The sequence below is a fragment of the Somniosus microcephalus genome, chromosome 31 (genome assembly GCF_052327205.1).
Source record: "Somniosus microcephalus isolate GS21.2 chromosome 31, FLI_Smic_1.0, whole genome shotgun sequence".
Classification (NCBI taxonomy): domain Eukaryota; kingdom Metazoa; phylum Chordata; class Chondrichthyes; order Squaliformes; family Somniosidae; genus Somniosus; species Somniosus microcephalus.
This window is the reverse complement of record NC_141017.1, coordinates 9,739,295-9,762,053: the sequence shown is the minus strand read 5'-3', so window position 1 is coordinate 9,762,053 and position 22,759 is coordinate 9,739,295. Positions and strand designations below refer to the sequence as shown.

Sequence of the window (22,759 nt, the reverse complement as noted above, 5' to 3'; positions counted from 1 at the left end):
AAGGCCCGTGAACGTGCGCAGCACTTCTCAGAGCATGATCTGAGTGTGCTGATTGCTGCTGTGGAGAAGAGGCGCCATGTTTTGTACCCGGACAATGGCAAGAAGGCGACGGTCCGCGTCTACAGGAGAGCCTGGAGGCATGTCGCCACCAAGCTGTCAGCCAACAGCGACGTCCCCAGGAGCGGTGCCCAATGCCGCAAAAAGTTAAATGACCTCACACGCATTGTCAGGGTGAGTACCCTTTCCAGTGACCTCCTCATCCTTGCATGTGCACCTCACATTATGGGCAAAGGGACCTGAAAGCTCTAATGGCCAGCCTTCATCCAGCAGCTATGGGACAGGCATGAGCATCAATTGCACATTCTGCACTTAACACACTGGCCAAGCTATTCCACCATGGGAGGCATTGCACACCAGATCATGGCGACACACTGGCCAGGATATTCCACCATGGGAGGCAGTGCACACAAGATCAGGGCGACACACTGTACTTAGAGGCCGTCCTTTCTCTTGCAGGCCAAGCTGGCGAATAATCGCAAGAGCCGGACTGTGACCGGGGGAGGCCGACCCCATATCCAGCCACTCACCGACCTGCAACATCGCGTGGAGCGCCTCATGGGTGGCCGGGTGATTGGGCCCGTTGCATGTGGAGATGCCGACCCTGTCCTGGGCAGCAATGGTAAGGACATCACCTTTTGCACCTCTCTCGTCCCACTTGCGCATCAGATCTACATCCTTTGCCACTGTCCGACCAATGCGCTGAATGCCACCACTCATGCATCCCGCACTGACGCCCTCTCCTCACTCTAAAGCTACTCTTGTGCCTTCCTGCTTTCAGATGGTGAAGAGGAGGTCCCTGAACTTGCCAGTGACAGACCCTCCGAAGAGGAGCAGGAGGTGGAGCAAGAGGAAGGCGGCCCATCAGGGGAACCCTCAGCCGCAGCCAGCCAGGCCAATGTAGGGGACACGTCTTCCCTGGAGGGCAGCGTGGCGGAAGTGTCGAAGGGGAGGGGAGCTCCTGGGACCTGCGGGCTGCAGAAAGGTGGGAGGGGGGTGGAAGCTCGGTGGCCTTCTCCGCAGAGGGGGGAAGCGTCGGAGGGGAGACCAATTGCTGGGCCCAGTGGCCTCCAGCAACGCAGGAAGGGTCGGCCAGCTCGGCGGCCTTCTCCCCAGAGGGAGATTCCGGCCTCCAGTCAAGAGATGCTCTTCGCCGAGGAGATGGAATGCCTCGAAGACTTGTCCGCGGACTCGAAGCGCCTGCACACGGAGCTCATGGCGGCAGTGGCACGGTTGCCTGAGTCCATCGACTCCCTATCTTGCAGTGTGGCCGAGTTCGGGCCCTCAGAGGCCACCAGTCGGGCGGAATACCGGGCAGGTCAGGCAGCGAGTCGGGCGGAATTCGGGGCAGCTCTGTCAGCGACTGGCCAGGTTATCATTGGTGCCGTCCAGTCACTGGCTGCTCTGATGCGGTCAGTGAACAGGTCAACACGGGCACTCACTGCTGCCACACTCGCTGTGTCAGCCAGGCATCGCCAGGGCACCCGGCGCGCTGCAGCAGCACAGCGGTCTGTCCCTCGGCAGATTGGTGCGCATGCTGCAGTGCTGGCCCGGGCGAGTGCCAGTGCCTCAGGTGACCAGCGAGCGCCTGCCATCCGCCAGCTTGCCGCCATTCCTCCAGCCGCTACTGCCAGTCCCCCAGTGGAGCTGCCAGGAGCTGCTGCAGCGACTGATGCTGGCCAGCCACAGCTGCAGCAATCAACAGCCGCCCGCTCGACGGCCAGACCTCGACTAGGCCGACCCCCAAGGGCATCTGCTGTCACGACATGTGCCCCTCAGGAGCCTGCCCCCAGCCTTGCAGCAGCCAATGGCCTTACTTTGAGGCGGAGCAGCAGGGCGGGCAGGGGCCACCCAAAGATGGCCAAGGCATCGCCCTAGCGGGCCAAATAGTCGAATGTGTGGCCATTTGTGTTTGTTTCTTGAGGCCGAGAATTGGATGTTTGTTTTTTGAAGGCCGATGATGTGATGTTTGTTTTTGACGAAGGCCGAGAATGACGGCCATTTTAGTTGCCCTATTTTGTTAATCCTCTCCAGGTTGTGGGAGCGAGTAATGTGTTTGAGTGTTTTTTGGGGGTTTCGTCTGTTTTTGGTTTTCATGTGGGAAGGGCCCAGAGTTTGTGCAATAAACCATTTTATTTATTCACATTGTCCATGTTTGATCCTTGAAGTGTTTGTTGCCTTAACCGGCTGAGGGCTTGCGGAGCGGCTGCAATCATGTTCTATCATTGGCACAAGCCATTCCCTGACAGGGGGCCTAGAAGTGACGTTCAATAAGCCGCCGACGGGCGGCCCTTGGACCTTGTGCCTCCCTCCTGGGCTGGTACTCCTCATCCTCGTCGTCCTCATGCTCCTCCTGCTCCTCCTCCTGAGGTGGTGGTCCAACGTGAGGTGGCAGTGCCTGAGTCCTGCGGATAGCCAGGTTGTGCAGCATGCAGCAAACGACGACAAATTGGGAGACTCGATCCTGCGAATACTGGAGGGCTCCCCCGGAGCGATCGAGACAGCGGAACCGTTGCTTGAGCACGCCGATTGTTTGTTCTATGAGGTTCCTCGTCGCTTGATGGCTCTCGTTGTATGCCTCTTCAGCAGGGGTCGTGGGCGCGCGGAGTGGGGTCATGAGCCAGGTACACAAAGGATAGCCTTTGTCCCCGATAAGCCATCCTCTTGGGGGAGGCTGTGCCTGGAACATGTCAGCCACAGTTGTCTGTCGCAGGATAAAGGCATCGTGGCTGCTGCCTGGAAAGCGGGCATTGACAGCTAGGATGCGCTGCCTGTGGTCACACACCAGCTGTACATTGAGGGAATGGTAGCCCTTCCAGTTGCGGTAATCCTCGGCATGCTCAAGAGGTGCCCGCAAAGCCACATGCGTGCAGTCAATGGCGCCCTACACCATGGGGAAGCCCGCTATTCTTGCAAACCCCACTGCATGCTGCTGCTGCTTGTCCAGGGTCATGGGGAAGGAGATGAATTGATGTCTCCTTCTGAAAAGGGCTTCGGTCACCTGGCGGATGCAGCAATGCACGGCGAACTGGGAGATGTTAGCGATGTCCCCAGTAGCGGATTGGAAGGAGCCGGTGGCATAGAAGTTGAGAGCCACCGTCACCTTCACTGCCACCGACAGAGACGTCCTGCGCATCAGCTGTGGCTGCAGATCTCTCTGAAGCAGCCGGCAGATGTCTGCAACCACCTCCCTTCGGAATCGCAGCCTCCTAACACACATCGCGGCAGACATGGTCAGATAGGAGGTCTGCTGGCGGTATACCCTGCGTGGGTAAGGCCTCAGTTGGCGACGCCTGTTGCCCCCTCTGCATCTAGCCAGGGCTGCCACTCTCTCACGGCGTCTGTAAGCCCTTCTGGCATAAGGCTGAAATTCAGTGTTGCCACCCAATGCAGCCCCCATTATATGCTGGCAAACACTGAGCTCTGAATGAAGGCAAAGATAATTGGTAAGCTCTGGCCTGAGCCAAAAATACCTGTCCAAGTGTTGGTCCAAACCAGTAAACTCTCCTCCTTGGTCTCTGTCCAAAAAACCGTTGCACAAGAGTGAATGCTGCAAAATGGCTGGCCTTTATACTGCTGGGTAAGTGCCCTTTAATTTGCGCTCCCCGCGGCCCGGCTGGGCTGTGTACCGTTCCACTTCACAGTCGCTCGGGCCGCCCGGCGCACAATGGGCCGGCACGAGTGAAGTTCCAGTTCGGGGCGCACAAAAGGCGTTGCACTAGCAAATGACGTCATGATGTGCGCGCGCAGCAGGGCGCGCGCTAAGACTTTGCGCCAGCGCTAAATGTGTACTGAAGTTGGGGCAAGGCGCAGATCGCGCTGCGCCCGGCCACTAAGTGCCTAGCGCTCGAAATCTACTCCTCCTAAGGCGCAAACGGCTGCCGCGCCCAACTGAATTTCTAGGCCTTTGTGCCTTGTAGATGGCAGAAAGGCTTTGGGGAGTCAGGAAGTGAGACACTCGCCACAGAATACCTAGCCTCTGACCTGCTCTTGTTGCCACAGTATTTATGTGGCTGGTCCAGTTAAGTTTCTGGACAATAGTGACCCCAAGGATGTTGATGGTGGGGGATTCGGCGATGGTAATGCCACTGAATGTCAAGGGGCAGTGGTTAGCCTCTTACTTGTTGGAGATAGTCATTGCCTGGCACTTCTATGGTGCGAATGTTACCCACCACTTATCAGCCCAAGCCTAAACGTCGTCCAGGTCTTGTTGCATGTGGGCATGGACTGCTTCATTATCTGAGGAGTTGTGAATGCCACTGAACACTGTGCAGTCATCAGCGAACATCCCCATTTCTGAACTTATGTTGGAGGGAAGGTCATTGATGACCATCTGCAAACTTTGAAATTGTGCCCTATATAGTTTGGACCCCAGTTTTCGATACACTTACGAACATATGAGCAATGATGGAGAGGTAAAGGCCTGCTGGTCCATCCAGCCTGGCTCACACAATTGCGATACCTTGTGTGTCACAATATATACACTCCCCACCTCACCCGAACCCATGTGATCTCCTGGGAGAGGCGATAAACTCCAGGCCAATTTGGAGGGAAAAAATCTGGAATTTCCTCTCCTACCCATGTAGGTGATCGAAACTAATCCTGGAGATCACTGGCCTTGAATTCCCAGCAGCACCTACCTCTTGTAAGAGGTGATCTCCGCTCCACCCAGGAACAGGTCCAGCTCTCGCTTGAAGGAATTCAGTGAATCAACGTCAAACAACGCACGAGCTGGCAGCCTGTCCCAGAGGTCCCCTATTCTCTGGGAAATGAACCACCTCCTGACATCTAACCTAGATCTGGCCTTGTACAACTTAAAATTGTGACTCCTGGTCTTGCCAAACCTGTTTAATTGGCACAAATGTCAGCTGAAACACAATCTATTCCCTTCATCATCTTATAAACCTCAATCAGTCCACCTCTAAGTCTCACTCCTCTAAAGTGTAGAGTCCCAAATCTTTTAGCCTATCTTGATCACTAAGATGCTTTATACAGGGAATTAGTCTAGAGGCCCTCCTCTGCACCCTCTCCAAAGCCTCAATATCACCCACAATGTGAGGAGGCCAAAACTGGATTCCTTGTGAGGCCTGGTCAAGGTCTTGCACAAGGACAAAATAGTAGGCCTCATCTTATACTCAGTTGTTGTATGAATGCACCCCAACACTCTATTCACTCTAGCTAGCGCTTCACGGCACTGCTCATATACATTTAGAGCTGTATGCACGAGAATGCCCAGATCTTTTTCTTTCTCCGCCTTCTTTAATGCATTTCCCTGAAGGGTATATGTATGTTGAGCATTCGCCCCATCCACACGCATAACAATGCACTTTTCCAAATTAAACATAATTTGCCAGTCATGAGCCCAATCTCCCAACACATTAAGAACCGTCTGAAGCAGACGAACATAATCTACAGTCTGAACACACGCACAGATCTTGGGATCATCTGCAAATTTGCAGATCGTGCCCCACCACCTACATCCAGATCATTAATAAAAAGTGAAGAGCAATGGTTCCAATACTGATCCCAGTGGGACACCACTGGTGAACAAACAGATCCAGATCCATCTATAACTACTTTCTGCCTACGTCCTTCCATCCCGTTCTCAATCCAGCTCAATATATTACCACTAATACCAGAGGCTTCAATCTTGTAGAGAAGCCTCTTGGATGGTACCTTATCAAACCCTTTTTGGAAGTCTAAGTAGGTAATGTCTACTGGGCTTCCCTCGTCCACCATCTTCATGACTTCTTCAAAAAATACAATCAGATTTGTAAAACAGGACCTCCTTTTTATGAAACCATGTTGGGTGACCCTAAAATGACCCTCTCTATCCAAGCAATCATATATTGCATCCCTAATCATTCCCTCAAGCATCTTTCCTATTGCTGATGTTAAACTAACAGGCCGATAGTTACCTGTGTCCGTCTTGTCAACTTTTTTAAAGATGGGGACTATATTAGCCTCCTTCCAGTCTACAGGAACCATCCAGAGTGCAGTGAGCTATTAAAAATACAGGCTACGGGCTCACACAGCACGTGTCCCATCTCCCTGACGACCCTTGGCTGAATATTATCTTGCTTGGCTGCTCGATCTATGTTCAAGTTCTTAATTCTACCTAAAACACTATGGCCTAGAAATTCAGTTGGGCGTGCCAGCCGTTAGCGCCTTAGGAGGAGCAGATCTCGAACGCTAGGCGCTTATCACACGGGCACAGCGCGATCTGCGCCTCTCCCCAACTTCAGGACACATTTAGCGCCGGTGCAAAGTCTTAGCGCGCGCCCTGCTGCGCGCGCAGATCATGACGTCATTTAATAGTGCAACGCCCTTTGTGCGCCCCAAACCGGAACTTCACTCGCGCCGGCCCATTGTGCGCCGGGCGGCCCGAGCGACTGTGAAGTGGAACAGTACACAGGCCAGCCGGGCCGTGGGGAGCGCAAATTAAAGGTCACTTACCCAGCAGTATAAAGGCCAGCCATTTTGCAGCATTCACTCTTGTGCAACGGTTTTTTGGACAGAGACCAAGGAGGAGAGTTTACTGGTTTGGACCAACACTTGGACAGGTATTTTTGGCTCAGGCCAGAGCTTACCAATTATCTTTGCCTTCATTCAGAGCTCAGTGTTTGCCAGCATATAATGGGGGCTGCATTGGGTGGCAACGCTGAATTTCAGCCTTATGCCAGAAGGGCTTACAGACGCCGTGAGAGAGTGGCAGCCCTGGCTAGACGCAGAGGGGGCAACAGGCGTCGCCAACTGAGGCCTTACCCACGCAGGGTATACCGCCAGCAGACCTCCTATCTGACCATGTCTGCCGCGATGTGTGTTAGGAGGCTGCGATTCCGAAGGGAGGTGGTTGCAGACATCTGCCGGCTGCTTCAGAGAGATCTGCAGCCACAGCTGATGCGCAGGACGTCTCTGTCGGTGGCAGTGAAGGTGACGGTGGCTCTCAACTTCTATGCCTCCGGCTCCTTCCAATCCGCTACTGGGGACATTGCTAACATCTCCCAGTTCGCCGCGCAATGCTGCATCCGCCAGGTGACCGAAGCCCTTTTCAGAAGGAGACATCAATTCATCTCCTTCCCCATGACCCTGGACAAGCAGCAGCAGCGTGCAGTGGGATTTGCAAGAATAGCGGGCTTCCCCATGGTGCAGGGCGCCATTGACTGCACGCATGTGGCTTTGCGGGCACCTCTTGAGCATGCCGAGGATTACCGCAACCGGAAGGGCTACCATTCCCTCAATGTACAGCTGGTGTGTGACCACAGGCTGCGCATCCTAGCTGTCAATGCCCGCTTTCCAGGCAGCAGCCACGATGCCTTTATCCTGCGACAGACAACTGTGGCTGACATGTTCCAGGCACAGCCTCCCCCAAGAGGATGGCTTATCGGGGACAAAGGCTATCCTTTGTGTACCTGGCTCATGACCCCGCTCCGCGCGCCCACGACCCCTGCTGAAGAGGCATACAACGAGAGCCATCAAGCGACGAGGAACCTCATAGAACAAAATATCGGCGTGCTCAAGCAACGGTTCCGCTGTCTCGATCGCTCCGGGGGAGCCCTCCAGTATTCGCAGGATCGAGTCTCCCAATTCGTCGTCGTTTGCTGCATGCTGCACAACCTGGCTATCCGCAGGACTCAGGCACTGCCACCTCACGTTGGACCACCACCTCAGGAGGAGGAGCAGGAGGAGCATGAGGACGACGAGGACGAGGAGTACCAGCCCAGGAGGGACGCACAAGGTCCAAGGGCCGCCCGCCGACGGCTTATTGAACGTCACTTCTAGGCCCCCTGTCAGGGAATGGCTTGTGCCAATGATAGAACATGATTGCAGACGCTCCGCAAGCCCTCAGCCGGCTAAGGCAACAAACACTTCAAAGATCAAACATGGACAATGTGAATAAATAAAATGCTTTATTGTACAAACTCTGGGCCCTTCCCACATGAAAACCAAAAACAGACGAAACCCCCAAAAAACACTCAAACACATTACTCGCTCCCACAACCTGGAGAGGATTAACAAAATAGGGCAACTAAAATGGCCGTCATTCTCGGCCTTCGTCAAAAACAAACATCACATCATCGGCCTTCAAAAAACAAACATCCAATTCTCGGCCTCAAGAAACAAACACAAATGGCCACACATTCGACTATTTGGCCCGCTAGGGCGATGCCTTGGCCATCTTTGGTTGGCCCCTGCCCGCCCTGCTGCTCCGCCTCAAAGTAAGGCCATTGGCTGCTGCAAGGCTGGGGGCAGGCTCCTGAGGGGCACATGTCGTGACGGCAGAAGCCCTTGGGGGTCGGCCTATTCGAGGTCTGGCCGTCGAGCGGGCGGCTGTTGATTGCTGCAGCTGTGGCTGGCCAGCATCAGTCGCTGCAGCAGCTCCTGGCAGCTCCACTGGGGGAGTGGCAGTGGCGGCTGGAGGAATGGCGGCAAGCTGGCGGATGGCAGGCGCTCGCTGGTCGCCTGAGACACTGGCACTCGCCCGGGCCTGCACTGCAGCATGCGCACCAATCTGCCGAGGGACAGACCGCTGTGCTGCTGCAGCGCGCCGGGTGCCCTGGCGATGCCTGGCTGACACAGCGAGTGTGGCAGCAGTGAGTGCCCGTGTTGATGTGTTCACTGACCGCAGCAGAGCAGCCAGTGACTGGACGGCACCACTGATCACCTGGCCAGTCGCTGACAGATCTGCCCGGTATTCCGCCCGACTGGTGGCCTCTAAGGGCCTGAACTCGGCCACACTCCGAGAGAGGGAATCGATGGACTCAGGCAACCGTGCCACTGCCGCCATGAGCTCCGTGTGCCAGCGCTCCGAGTCTGCGGACAAGTCTTCGAGGCGTTCCATCTCCTCGGCGAAGAGCATCTCCTGACTGGAGTCCAGACTCTCCCTCTGGGGAGAAGGCCGCCGAGCTGGCCGACCCTTCCTGCGTTGCTGGAGGCCGCTGGGCCCAGCAATTGGACTCCCCTCCGACGCATCCCCCCTCTGGGGAGAAGGCCGCCGAGCTTCCACCCCCCTCCCGCCTTTCTGCAGCACGCAGGTCCCAGGAGCTCCCCTACCCTTCGACACTTCCACCACGCTGCCCTCCAGGGACGACGTGTCCCCTACATTGGCCTGGGTGGCCGCGGCTGAGGGTTCCCCTGATGGGCCGCCTTCCTCTTGCTCCTCCTCCTGCTCCTCCTCGGAGGGTCTGTCACTGGCAAGTTGAGGGACCACCTCTTGACCATCTGAAAGCAGGAAGGCACAAGAGTAGCTTTAGAGTGAGGAGAGGGCGTCAGTGCGGGATGCATGAGTGGTGGCATTCAGCGCATTGGTCGGACAGTGGCAAAGGATGTAGATCTGATGCGCAAGTGGGACGAGAGAGGTGCAAATGGTGATGTCCTTACCATTGCTGCCCAGAACAGGGTCGGCATCTCCACATGCAACGGGCCCAATCACCCGGCCACCCATGAGGCGCTCCACGCGATGTTGCAGGTCGGTGAGTGGCTGGATATGGGGTCGGCCTCCCCCGGTCGCAGTCCGGCTTTTGCGATTATTCGCCAGCTTGGCCTGCAAGAGAAAGGACGGCCTCTAAGTACAGTGTGTCGCCGTGATCTTGTGTGCACTGCCTCCCATGGTGGAATAGCCTGGCCAGTGTGTCGCCATGATCTGGTGTGCACTGCCTCTCATGGTGGAATAGCTTGGCCAGTGTGTTAAGTGCAGAATGTGCAATTGATGCTCATGCCTGTCCCATAGCTGCTGGATGAAGGCTGGCCATTAGAGCTTTCAGGTCCCTTTGCCCATAATGTGAGGTGCACATGCAAGGATGAGGAGGTCATTGGAAAGGGTACTCACCCTGACAATGCATGTGAGGTCATTTAACTTTTTGCGGCATTGGGCACCGGTCCTGGGGACGTCGCTGTTGGCTGACAGCTTGCTGGCGACATGCCTCCAGGCTCTCCTGTAGACGCGGACCGTCGCCTTCTTGCCATTTTCCGGGTACAAAACATGGCGCCTCTTCTCCACAGCAGCAAGCAGCACACTCAGATCACGCTCTGAGAAGCGCTGCGCACGTTCACGGGCCTTCTCCATGTCTTCAGGCACTATTTGGGTCCAGCAGCAGTGTTCAGGCCTAGCTGGAGGGCTCCACTATCCAGGGCATGGCAGCAGACACAGTCGACCCTTCCCCCTTAAGAGCTGGCCGGCGCCTGGGTTTCTGCTGTCAATCACGAAATGGCCGCAACTGCGCTGCGCCCGGCCTCGGCGCTATCGATCACCACCTCCGGCTTAGCGCCCAAAGAGAGGTGTCCAGCAGCAGTTTTAGCGCTCGCCCGAACTAGTAGTGCGAAGCTAATGAATATCGGAGAAGTGGCATAGATTTGGCGGCGGCCGCAAACTTTAGCGGACGCCCCACTTTAGCACCCCAAAAGTGGCGTCAATGAATTTCTAGGCTTATGTTCATCTATTTTAATATGACTAGTTTTATTATTAAAATCATTCAATTCGAGTAGTTCAGCATCGTCTTCAAGAGAGAAGGCCGATGCAAAGTTCTCATTTAATATTTACGCCATGCCCAGTGAGTCCTTCGTAACCTGTCCTTGAACATCCTTCAATGGCCCAATACAGTCTTTGACAGATCTGCGAGTCTTCACATAACTGAAAAAGCTTTTCCCATTACATCCACAAATGTCGGCGATCCTTTTCCCTTTGGCATTTCAGCTGATCTAATAGCAGCCTTTGTATCTCTGGCTCTTCCTTATACTCGACTCTGTTTAGTTGTGTATTAGATGCCTTTAATTTATAGAAACATTTTTGTACATCTTATTTGTCTTTGTACATGACCAGTCAGCCACCTTGGCTTTTCCTTACCACATTCCCTTCTATTGACCTTGGGTACATTTTTGTCTTCCATAGTTTTTAATCTTGTTCTTAAAAACTTTCTATTTGCATTCTACATCGGTCTCATCACCGCCCAGTAGGGTTAGCCAATTAACACGTTCCAAATCATCTGCCATTTAGTGAAAGTTGCTCTTCTGAAATCGCTTACGAGTTGTTGATTCTCAGTACCTTGAGTTCTACCAGCCAATTGAAACTGTATAATGTTGTGGTCACTTTTGCCCAGCTGTTCCCCCACATGGAGATCCAATACGAGATCAAGCTCACTACTGAACGCTAGGTCTAATACATGATTGTTCCTGGTTACTTCATTAACATGTTGAGTCAGCAAGTAGTCTTGTCTATTTTCAATAACATTTCAGCTTCCCTCTTCTCTTCCTGGAATATACTTGCTTTGTATCATTTCCATCTCCTGTTTAAATATTTATCATTGTTGATCTAAGGAGGATCTTAACTCGCTCCGCCCAGCGGATACTGGACGGTGCGGGAGTTAAAATCAAAGCGGGAGATTTGCCTCTGGTTTTCTGCCCCACCACCATCTTCCCATTGCTGGTTTAATAAGCAACTGAGGTGCCTACGTGACTCGGGCAGAGCCTCATGAATGCGTTGGTATCGGGCTGAGTTACGTCAATAAGACCCAAAGCCATGTTTACATTTTAACTTGGGTACAGGGAGAACAATCTTAAAAGTTTCTGACCACACTAAAGTAGCAGGTTTTGCAAACAGCGAGGAGGACAGAGAAAGACTTAGAGAGACAGGTTAGTGAAATAGGCTGGCCCTCATGCTGTGCCTGGCTATTTGAGGTCACTTTCTGCCTTTTCCCATTGCTTCCACACTTGAACAAACATCATTCCTGCAGTGTGGGAATGAAGCCTAGCCTGAGTAATTCAGAATGAACCGTTAATTGTTGATTAAGAAGCTTGGCTCTGTGTGTTAATCTGTCCACCATTTGGCCGTCAGTAGAACTTCATCTGTGAGAGGAAAGAAGAAGTCACCTTACATTAGTGCAGTGCACAAAATGGCAGCAACTTAATAAATGGATGTTTGTACCAGCTGATAGACACAGCAAATTCCCTGGCCATGTGTTGAATCATGATCGTACTGTTATAGAGGTTACAATGACTCTGTTAAATGTTGAACCATCGGTTTATTGTGGAAACTCTTGTGGCAGTGTGTACATTAGAAAGGGTCCTTGCATGAAACTTAGTGCCCAACAGTCCATTCATTGTGTTCTATTCATCTCTTTTCTCATTCAGGTTTTGGGCGAGTGGACAGCCCCATAGTAGCGAAGGTGAAGATGAAGACTGTGTCGTGGCCTCTGTAACTGGAGCATGGCATGATTGGCCGTGCAGTTCCAGACATTCCTCCATCTGCGAAAAATCACCATAATGCTATTTTGCTTATCGTTACAGTCAGTGCTAAGTGGAAAGTGAATCTATATTTAAATGTTCAGTACATGTACAATGGACAAGCAGCCCTGAGCTGGTGTTGGTATGATGGGTGTGTGACCAGGGCTATCCCTCCCTCCTCTCCTGATTGGAACTGTCCCAAAGCCCACTGGACACACTCAGTTTTGCCCCTTTATCTTAGTCCAGCAATGCGAAGACCCACGTGGTAGAATGTCCCTATTGTCCTGTACTGTGGTGAACCAGATCCAGTTTTGCGGAATGTTGAAAAGTGCCAGTGCAGTGTTTGTACACCAGCGTGTTCTGCTTCCTCACATCCCTCCAGCTCAGGCCCATTGGAGCAAAGCTGCTCCGGGAATCTCAAACTCGCAGTGCCACTTGGAAACCGTGCAATGCCTCCTCCTCCTGTGAGGGACGTCGTGGGTTTTCAACAGTTCCTGCTCTCTGCAGCACTCAGAGTGTAGATAGAAAAGCCAATGGCCCTGACTTCACTCAAATTAAATCACTCAATCACTCCATGCCGCCTCCCTGGCAAAAGAACCAGAGGCGACATGAGGAGACATTTTTTTACGCAGCGAGTTGTTGTGATCTGGACAGCACTGCCTGAAAGGGTTGCGGAAGCAGATTCAATAGTAACGTTCTAAAGCGAATTGGATAAATACTTCAAGGGAAAAAATTTACAGGGCTATGGGGAATGGGATTAATTGGACAGCTCTACCAAAGAGCCAGCACAGACACGATAGGCCAAACAGCCTCCTGTGCTGTATCATTCTATGATTGTATGATTCCATGAAATCTGATCCTAGACAGGCGAGCTGCCAGCCCAGCTCCATCCCCCTCCGAGTCTGCCCCCACACCTCCCCTTCGTCCCTCTGTCCCTCCCTGCTCCCCCTCTGCCCCACAACTTTCACTCCCTTCCACTCTACGTCCGTTCCTACCTCATCCTCCACCCCCACCTTCCACACCCCCAACTTCCCCTCCCCCTCCACCCCGACCCCACTTCTGTCCCACCTCCCCCTCATAGCTCCCCCTCTGCCCCAGCTCCCCCTCCACCTCCTCCCCACTTCCGCCCCATCTCCCCCTCCCAGCTCCCCCTCCACCCTCCACGCCCCACCTCCACCTGCCCTTCCTCCTCCCCCTCCACCACACCCCCCTACCCAGGGCTGGCTGCGTGTCGAAGGCTCTCGCGATTGGTCAGGCTGCGACTGGCGAGATGTATCGGGATACCCGACTAATGTCCCCAGCTCACCGTTTTAGAGCGAGTAAGGCCAGAGTTCCAATTCTGATCGAGCCACAGGGCACCGAGACCAGCACACAAACCAACCGCTTCCCCATTTTTGGCCAATTTCTCAGTCCTCTCTTTGCAGCTAATGGGCTCCGACCATAATAAAGGATCTGGCTGGTCCAATTTGAACCCTTAACCCTCAGACACACGGCAATGCTGTAAACATAAGGACATAAGAAATAGGAGCAGGAGTCGGCCATACGGCCCATCGAGCTTCTCCGCCATTCAAAAAGATCATGGCTGAACTTCTACCTCAACTCCATCTCCCCACACTATCCCCATATCCCTTGATTCCCTTAGTGCCCAAACATCTATCGATCTCAGTCTTGAATCTACTCATCGACTGGACATCCACAGCCCTCTGGGGTGGAGAATTCCAAAGATTCACAACCCTCTGAGTGAAGAAATTTCTCCTCATCTCAGTCCTAAATGGCCGACTCCTTATCCTGAGTCTATGCTCCCTTTTCTAGACTCCCCAGCCAGGGGAAACAGCCTCTCAGGATCTACCCTATCAACCCCCCTCAGAATCTTATACGTTTCCATGAGATCACCCCTCATTCTTCTAAACACCAGAGAATATAGACCCAATCTATTCAACCTCTCCTCATTGGACAAGCCTCTCATCCCAGGAATCAGAGTAGTGAACCTTCGTTGCACCACCTCTAAGGTGAGTATATCCTTGCTTAGGTAATGAGACCAAACCTGTACACAGTACTCCAGGGGTGGTCTCACCAAAGCCCTATATAATTGCAGCAAGACTTCCTAACTCTTATCGTGCTCTTACCCCTGCAATAAAGGCTAACATATCATTCAACTTCCCAATTGCTTGCTGTACCTACATGTTAACTTTCTGTGATTTGTGTACAAGGACCCCCAAATCCCTCTGAATGCCAACATTTACTAGTCTCTTACCTTATAAAAAGTATTCTGCTTTTCCATTCTTCCTACCAAAGTGGATAATTTCACACTTCCCCAAAACAAAACAAAATGAAATCTGATCCCTTGTGACAGGTTAACGATCTGTCCAATTCCAGAACTTGCGAATCTACAATGATTCTCAGCAGTGGCTGGTGAGACACACCTGCCCATTGAGGCAGTGAGGTAGAGATTTGAGCAGATCCATGTCTCTATGTATGTAAATGCTAAGTCCAAGGGAGCTGTCAGACCTCTGTTTATGTGGGTTGAAGACACAAAGTCCAACCTCATTATAGAAATATTCAATATTGAGCACTGGGCAACGCATCACTCGTCCTGCCTGTGGCATTTACAATCATCTCATCAGGAATCCTGCAGTAAGACTCTCGCAGTTTGTCTTTGCCTTGAAGGTGTGTGAGCTGCTCGCCTGGTTTCTGGGAGACTACCTGGTAGCAGGGCCACCTCATTAGATTGATAGGTCTGTAACTGCAAGATTGTTTTCCAGTACATTAGGTATTATAATCTAGTGAAATCTGCTGCTTGCTCTAATCTTGTTTCTGGCAACCTTAATTCTTAATAAATGTGATTTTTATTTCTGAGTCTCATAGTCAATCAGTGTGTTGTTTATCAGCAGTCAGAGAGATCAGGAAGGGACAGTGAGATTCTTATTATTCCTAATGTCTATCTTAATGGTACAAGGGGTTTGTTGTTCACCCTGAGGCCTGCAGCACCAGAATAATTTGTGCAGTAGGTCATGTTTCAGTCCAGAGGGAGTAAGCGCTCACTGGGGAAATAGATTTTGAATTGGGTATGAGAAAAATGATCTCAAGTGAGATTGAATCAGAACAGAAATCACTTGCTGGCCGCTTTTGTGATTATGTTTCTTTTAAGGTGCATCATAGGAATGCTTTAAATCTGGTAACACTACAAGCGCACGAGCCTATTTTATGGTTGCAAGAATCCCCACAGTTCACTGACTTTCTGATTTAGTGGTTATTTTAAACGTTTATTTGTAGGTTGAGTTAGGAGTGGATAGTATGGGATATTTCAGCACAGATTAGGTCATGCGCAGCAAAGGAATTTGATGTAATTGTAAAATACTTTTGAAGGACAATAATTAATTTAAACAAAAAAGAAAGGATATAAGGTGAATGGTAACGCAATATAGATATAATTGTAAATTCAGTGATCCCGCAATCGTAGTGAAGCAAGGTGAAAGGGGTACAACACTGTAGCACTGTCTCCTCACTGGCAGTGTAGAATCCTTCAATTTACTGTACGCTAACCACAGTCTGATTCAGACGTTCAACATTTCCAAGTCTCTGGGGGAAAAATTCGGCACCTCAGCACCTCCCATTAGCGCCAGCAGATGGCACTAATGGGGCACTAGCTCATTATCGCTGGGGCGAGGCGAATCCAACGCCGCATGTCAAATCCTGCCCCCTCCCCCCCTGTTAACAGTTATCGCCGGGAGCCTCAACGTCAGGTGGATTGTGACGTCAGTGAATGTGCAATACTCACTGACCACCCGATCTGCAAAATTGATTGTCGCCACCTACTTTAGAGCCTGCAGTAAACAGTGGCAGGGAGAGCTGGCATGAAGCACGAGGAAACCGGATCCAGGGAAGTTATTTAAAGGGATCATCAACAGGTGGCCATACCCTTTCAGGGAGGTTGTCCCAAAGAGTATATCATTGTCACAGTACTCCCACTGATGGATTGAGCTGTGATTTACTGAAACATTGCAAAATAGTAAAACAAAAACTACAATCTCTTCACATGTTTAGCAATCAAAATCAGACCAGAATATTTTGCATAATACAGTTTTTAAGGAGATTTTTTCAGTGTGCATTCTCTAAAGCACCTTGAATCACCCTGTATAAAGGAACCTCTGTGCACTTTCTCCACAGCCTCTTGTGCATCGACTTCAGTCTGTGGCAGTGAGCATGCTGTCTTACAGGGAGACGTGTGCCCGGGAGCATAGAGGCATAGCGTACAAAAGCAAGGATGTTATGGTGAACCTTTATAAATCACTGGTTAGACCCCAACTGGAGTATCGTGTTCAATTCGGGGCCTCACACTTTAGGGGGGAAATGAGGAAGGCACCAGGTGTATATGATGCCTCGTGGGATAGAAAGGGTTAATCTGGAGCCTTATTTCACATTAACCCAAGAGAGCAGGACAAGGAGACACGGGTACAAACTGGGAAATGGCAGGTTCAGGACTGACAACAGAAAGCCCTTCACACACAGAGTGAACAACACACAGTGGCCTCTGGGTAGGGAAGAGGAGGCAGGAACTCTGCAGTTAAATAGTGCGATAGGGGCGAGGTCATAGGTTTCATTGGAAGAGGTAGATGGGCTGAATGGCCTCCCTTGGCCATCATGATTTTTGTGATATCATAAAATGGACATGTCTAACACACCCATTTCAACGATCATCCTCGGTTCACACATGCCACCCATTACCTCAAATCACAGTCTCTTTGACCCATCCAGCCAGTTCCACTGCTTCGCCCCTTCCACCCCAAGCTCACGCAGCTCTTCCTCATCTGTTAACATCCCGTTGCCACCTGCCGTCAATGCTTTATTGGGAATTCTAAAACCATCCAGTGGGAATGACGTGTTAATCGAATCGCAGAAACTTACGACACAGAAGGAAGCCATTCGGCCCATCGTTTCTGTCCCAGCTGAAAACGAGCTATCCAGCCTAATCCCACTTTCCAGCTCTTGGTCCGTAGCCCTGTAGAATATAGAGTCATAGAGTTTAACAGCACAGAAAGAGGCCCTTCGGCCCATTGGGTCCGTGCCAGCCATCAAGCCCTCTCTATTCTAATCTCATTTTCCAGCACTTGGTCCATAGCCTTGTATGCTATGGCGTTTCAAGTGCTCATCTAAATGCTTCTTGAATGTTGTGAGGGTTCCTGCCTCTACCACCCTTTCAGGCAGTGAGTTCCAGATTCCAACCACCCACTGGGTGAAAAAAGCCCTCCTCAACCCGCCTCTAATTCTTCTACCAATTACTTTAAATCTATGCCGCCTGGTTACTGACCTCTCTGCTAAGGGAAATAGATCCTTCCTATCCACTCTATCTAGGCCCCTCATAATTTTATACACCTCAGTCAAGTCTCCCCTCAGTCTCCTCTGTTCCAAAGAAAACAACCCCAGCCTATCCAATCTTTCCTCATAGCTAAAATTCTCCAGTCCTGGCAACATCCTCGTAAATCTCCTCTGTACTCTCTCTAGTGCAATCACATCCTTCATATAATGTGCTGGCCAGAACTGTACACAGCACTCTAGCTGTGGCCTAACTAGTGTTTTATACAGTTCGAGCATAACCTCCCTGCTCTTATATTCTATGCTCGGATATTAAAGGAAAGTATCCTGTATGCCTTCTGAACCACCTTACCTACCTGTCTGGCTACCTTCAGGGTCCTGTGGACGTGCATAAAGTCATAGAGGTATACAGCACAGATAGAGGCCCTTCGGCCCATCGTGTCTGCGCTGACCATCAATCCCTGTCCAGTCTAATCCCATTTTCCAGCATTTGGTCCATAGCCAAGGCCCCTCTGTTCCTCTAAATTTCTCAGTATCCTACCATTTATTGTGCATTCCCTTGCCTTGTTAGCCCTCCCCAAATGCATTACCTCACACTTCTCCGGATTGATCTCCATTTGCCACTTTTCTGCCCACCTGACCAGTCCATTGATATCTTCCTGCCGCCTGCAGCTTTCTTCCTCACTATCAAACACACAGCCAATTTTTGTATCATCTGCAAACTTTTAATCATGCCCCTTACATTGAAGTCTAAAATCATTGATGTGTACCACGAAAAGCAATGGATCTAGTACTGAGCCGTGCAGAACTCCACTGGAAACAGCCTTCCAGTCACAAAACCACCCGCTGACCATTACCCTTTGCTTCCTGCCACTGAACCAGGGAGGGAGGAGGTTTTAGCGGGCTTAAAAGTAGACAAATCCCCAGGCCCAGACGAGATGTATCCCAGGCTGCTGTGTGAGGCAAGGGAGGAGATTGCAGGGGCTCTGACACAAATTTTCAGAACCTCTCTGGCCACAGGGAAGGTGCCAGAGGACTGGAGGACAGCTAACCTCAAGAAGGGTAGTAGGGATAAACCAGGGAATTACAGGCCAGTGAGCCTAACATCAGTGGTAGGGAAATTATTGGAAAAAATTCTGAGGGACAGAATTAATCTCCACTTGGAGAAGCAAGGATTAATCAAGGATAGTCAGCATGGCTTTGTCAGGGGGAGATCATGTCTAATAATTTGATTGAATTTTTCGAGGGTTGACTAGGTGTGTGGATGAGGGTAGTGCAGTTGATGTAGTCTACATGGACTTCAGTAAGGCTCTTGACAAAGTCCCGCATGGGAGACTGGTCAAGAAGGTAAGTGCCCATGGGATCCAGGGTAATTTGGCACATTGGATCCAAAATTGGCTTAGTGGCAGGAGGCAGAGGGTGATGGTCGAAAGTTGTTTTTGTGACTGGAAGCCTGTGTCCAGTGGTGTACCACAGGGATCGGTGCTGGGTCCTTTGCTGCTTGTAGCGTACATTAATGATTTAGATATGAATGTAGGAGGTATGATCAGTAAGTTCCCAGATGACACGAAAATTGGTGGAGTGGTAAATAGCGAGCAGGGAAGCCTTAGGCTACAGGGCGATATAGACGGGTTGGTCAGATAGGCAGAACAGTGGCAAATGGAATTTAACCCTGAAAAGTGTGAGGTGATGCACTTTGGGAGTACAGGTAGACTATCCTTTATCCGAAAACCTCGGGACCAGCCGAGTTTCGGATAAAGGAGAATTTCGGATTTCGGAAGGTGGGTCGGCGGGGGTCCGCCGGGTGGTCGGCGGGGGGTCGTGCGCACGACTTACGCTGACGCTCAGCGTAAGTCAGTCGGGGTCGGCGGGGGTCGGGGCCGGCGGGGTACGCGGGGGGGGTCGGCGGTTGTCGGGGCCGGCGGGGTCCGCGGCGGTTGTTGGGGCTGGCGGGGTCGGCGGTTGTCGGGGCCGGCGGAGTCCGCGGGGGGGTCGGCGGTTGTCGGGGCTGGCGGTGTCGGCGGTTGTCGGGGCCGGCGGGGTCCGCGGGGGGGTCAGCGGTTGTCGGGGCTGGCGGGGTCGGCGGTTGTCGGGGTCGGCGGTTGTCGGGGCTGGCGGGGTCGGCGGTTGTCGGGGCCGGCGGGGTCCGCGGGGGGGTTGGCGGGGGGTCGTGTGCACGACTTACCCTTTATCCGAACTTCCGCAACCGGAACCCTCTAAAAACCGAAGGTTTTTTCGTTCAGCGTAAGTCGTACGCACGACTTACGCTGAACGAAAAAACCTTCGGTTTTTAGAGGGTTTCGGTTTTCGGAAGTCCGGATAAAGGGTAGTCTACCTGTACTAACAAGGCAAGGGAATACACAATGGTTGGTAGGATCCTAGGGAGGACAGAGGATCAGAGGGACCTTGGTGTGCATGTATATAGATCCCTGAAGGCAGCAGGACAGGTAGATAAGGTGGTTAAAAAGGCATATGGGATACTTGCCTTCATTAGCCGAGGCATAGAATATAAGAGCAGGGAGGTTATGGTGGAGCTGTACAAAACGCTAGTTAGGCCACAGCTGGAATACTGTGTGCAGTTCTGGTCGCCACACTGTAGGAAGGATGTGATTGCATTGGTGAGGGTGCAGAGGAGATTCATCAGGATGTTACCTGGGCTGGAGCGCTTCAGCTATGAAGAGAGACTGGTCAGGCTGGGGTTGTTTTCCTTAGAGCAGAGAAGGCTGAGGGGGGACCGGATTGAGGTGTACAAAATTATGAGGGGCATAGATAGGGTAGATAGAAAGGAACTTTTCCCCTTAGTAGAGGGGCCAATAACCAGGGGGCATAGTTTCAAGGTAAGGGGCAGGAGGTTTAGAGGGGATTTGAGGAAAATCTAGAACTCACTGCCTGAAAGGGTGGCAGAGGTAGGAACCCTCACAACATTCAAGAAGCATTGAGATGAGCACTTGAAACACCATAGCATACAAGGCTATGGACCAAGTGCTGGAAAATGGGATTAGAATAGAGAGGGCTTGATGGCCGGTGCGGACACGATTGGCCGAAGAGCCTCTTTCTGTGCTGTATAAGTGTATGACTCTATGGCCTAGAAATTCGGTATAGCCGCGTTTGGGGCGCTACAGCTGGGCGGTCGCAAAACTTTGCGCCCGGCGCAACTTAGCGCCACCTTCGCCGATATTCAGTTGCATCACCCCAAGAGGTTGCTGCAGCGCTAAAGCAGGCGATGCACGAGTATTATAAGGCGCTAAGCCAGCGATCCGGGGCACTACCACCGAGGGCGGGCGCAGCGCAAGTGCGGCGTGTTATTGATTGAAGGTTGACAGTCAGGTGCCGGTCAGCACTTAAAGGGGGAGGGTGGAATTGTTTGGCTGCCACGCCCTGCACACTGCAGCCCTGAGGGAAGGCCGGAACAGTACTAATTCATTTGCTCCACACCCAGGAGAATGGAGAAGCCAAGGGAGAGAGCGCAGCGCTTTGGCGAGGGTGACCGGAGGCTGCTGGTTGGCGCAGTTGAGCGCAGGCGCCATGTTCTGTTCCCTGAAGGTGGCAGGAGGCCGCTGCCCTCCGAATATCGGAAAGCCTGGAGGGAGGTGGCAAGCAGGGTCGCCTCCAACAGCGTGGTTCCCAGGACTCCCCTCCAATGCCGTAAAAAATTCAACGACCTCACTCGGCTTGTCAAGGTGAGAACCCTTTCCAGTATCTTCCTCATCCCTGCATGTGTTCCTCAGTTGATGGCCAAAGGGACATGAAAGCCCTACTGCCCAGCCCTCATCCAGCAGCTATGGGACTGTCATGAAAAGCACTTCCATATTCAGGAGTTTATACACTGTCAGGGCTCTTCCACCATGGGAGGCTGTGCAGGCAAGATCAGGGCTTCACACTGTCAGGGCTATTCCACCATGGGAGGCTGTGCAGGCAAGATCAGGGCTTCACACTGTCAGGGCTATTCTACCATGGGAGGCTGTGCGGGCAAGATCAAGTCAAGGCTTCACACTGTCAGGGCTATTCCACCATGGGAGGCTGTGCAGGCAAGATCAGGGCTTCACACTGTACTTAGAGGCCGTCCTCTCTATTGCAGGGCAAGCTGGCGCACAACCGGAGACAGCAGCGCCAGACCGGGGGAGGCCGTCCAGACATTAAGCAGCTCAACGACCTAGAGCTGCAAGTGGAGCAGATCATGGCAGGCTGGCTGATTGGCCCCGTCGCGACTGGAAATGCCGACCCGGTTCTGGGCACCAATGGCAAGGTCCTCACCTTTTTGACCTCTCTCTTTCCACCTGTGCCTCACGCCAGCATCCTTTGCCACTATCGAACCAATGCAGTGCATAGCAGCACTCATGCCTCCCTCGCTGCCGTCATGTCCTCACTCTAAAGCAACTCTTGTGCCTTCCTGCTTTCAGATGGTGACACGCCAGGTGAGGAGGCGGCCCCTCAAGCTGGCACAGTGTTGGAGTCAGACCTAGTGGAGGAGGAAGAGGAAGCCGCCCCATCAGGGACACCCTCGGCCGAAGCAGCCCATGGCCATGCTGGGGACATGTCTTCCCTGGAGGGGAGCAGGGGGGAAGTGTCAGAGGAGAGTGATGCTCCGGGGACCAGCGGGCTGCAGCAATGCGGGAGGGGTGGGGAAGCTCGGCGGCCTTCTCCCCGGAGGGAGAGTGTGGCCTCCAGTCCTGCTACAGTGAGCGCAGAGGAGGTGCGGCTCCTTGCGGAAATGGGCGCACAGGCTGAGCACAGGCACACTGAGCTCATGGCTGCAGTGGCAATGATGCTTGACTCCATAGAGTCACTGGCAAGGAGTGTGCAGGAATTCAGGGCAGCACAGGCCAGGAGTCTGCAGGACTTCGCGGCAGCACAGGTGGCCTCCAGCTAAGTGCTCAGTCGTGCCGTGCATTCACTGGCTGGTGTCATCCAGACACAGACTAGGACCACATGGGAACTAACTGCTGCCACACTCGCTGGCTTGGCCAGGCATCGCCGGGGCACTCGCCGCGCCGCAGCAGCCCAGCAGTCTGTGCTTCAGCAGATTTCTGCGCATGCTGCAGTGCTGGCCCGTGCGAGTGCCAGTGAATCAGCCGACCAGGGAGTGCCTGTGCTCTGTCAGGTTGGCAGCATTCCTGCAGCCAACACTGTCACTCCTCCACTGCAGCTGCCACCACCTGTAGGACAGACT

At 52.4% G+C, this 22,759-nt stretch overlaps 1 protein-coding gene across 1 annotated transcript in view; it reads left to right on the top strand.

Moving 5' to 3' along the window:
* The window catches only part of LOC147097567 (hepatic lectin-like), a 79,043-nt gene extending 63,911 nt beyond the window's left edge, over positions 1 to 15,132 (top strand). The window contains exon 7 of the mRNA XM_085971516.1: positions 12,184 to 15,132. Within this exon, the coding sequence (XP_085827642.1) occupies positions 12,184 to 12,316 (133 nt within the window). The 3' untranslated portion in view covers positions 12,317 to 15,132. The remainder of the gene's footprint in view (positions 1 to 12,183) is intronic.
* The last annotated feature ends 7,627 nt before the right edge of the window (positions 15,133 to 22,759 follow it).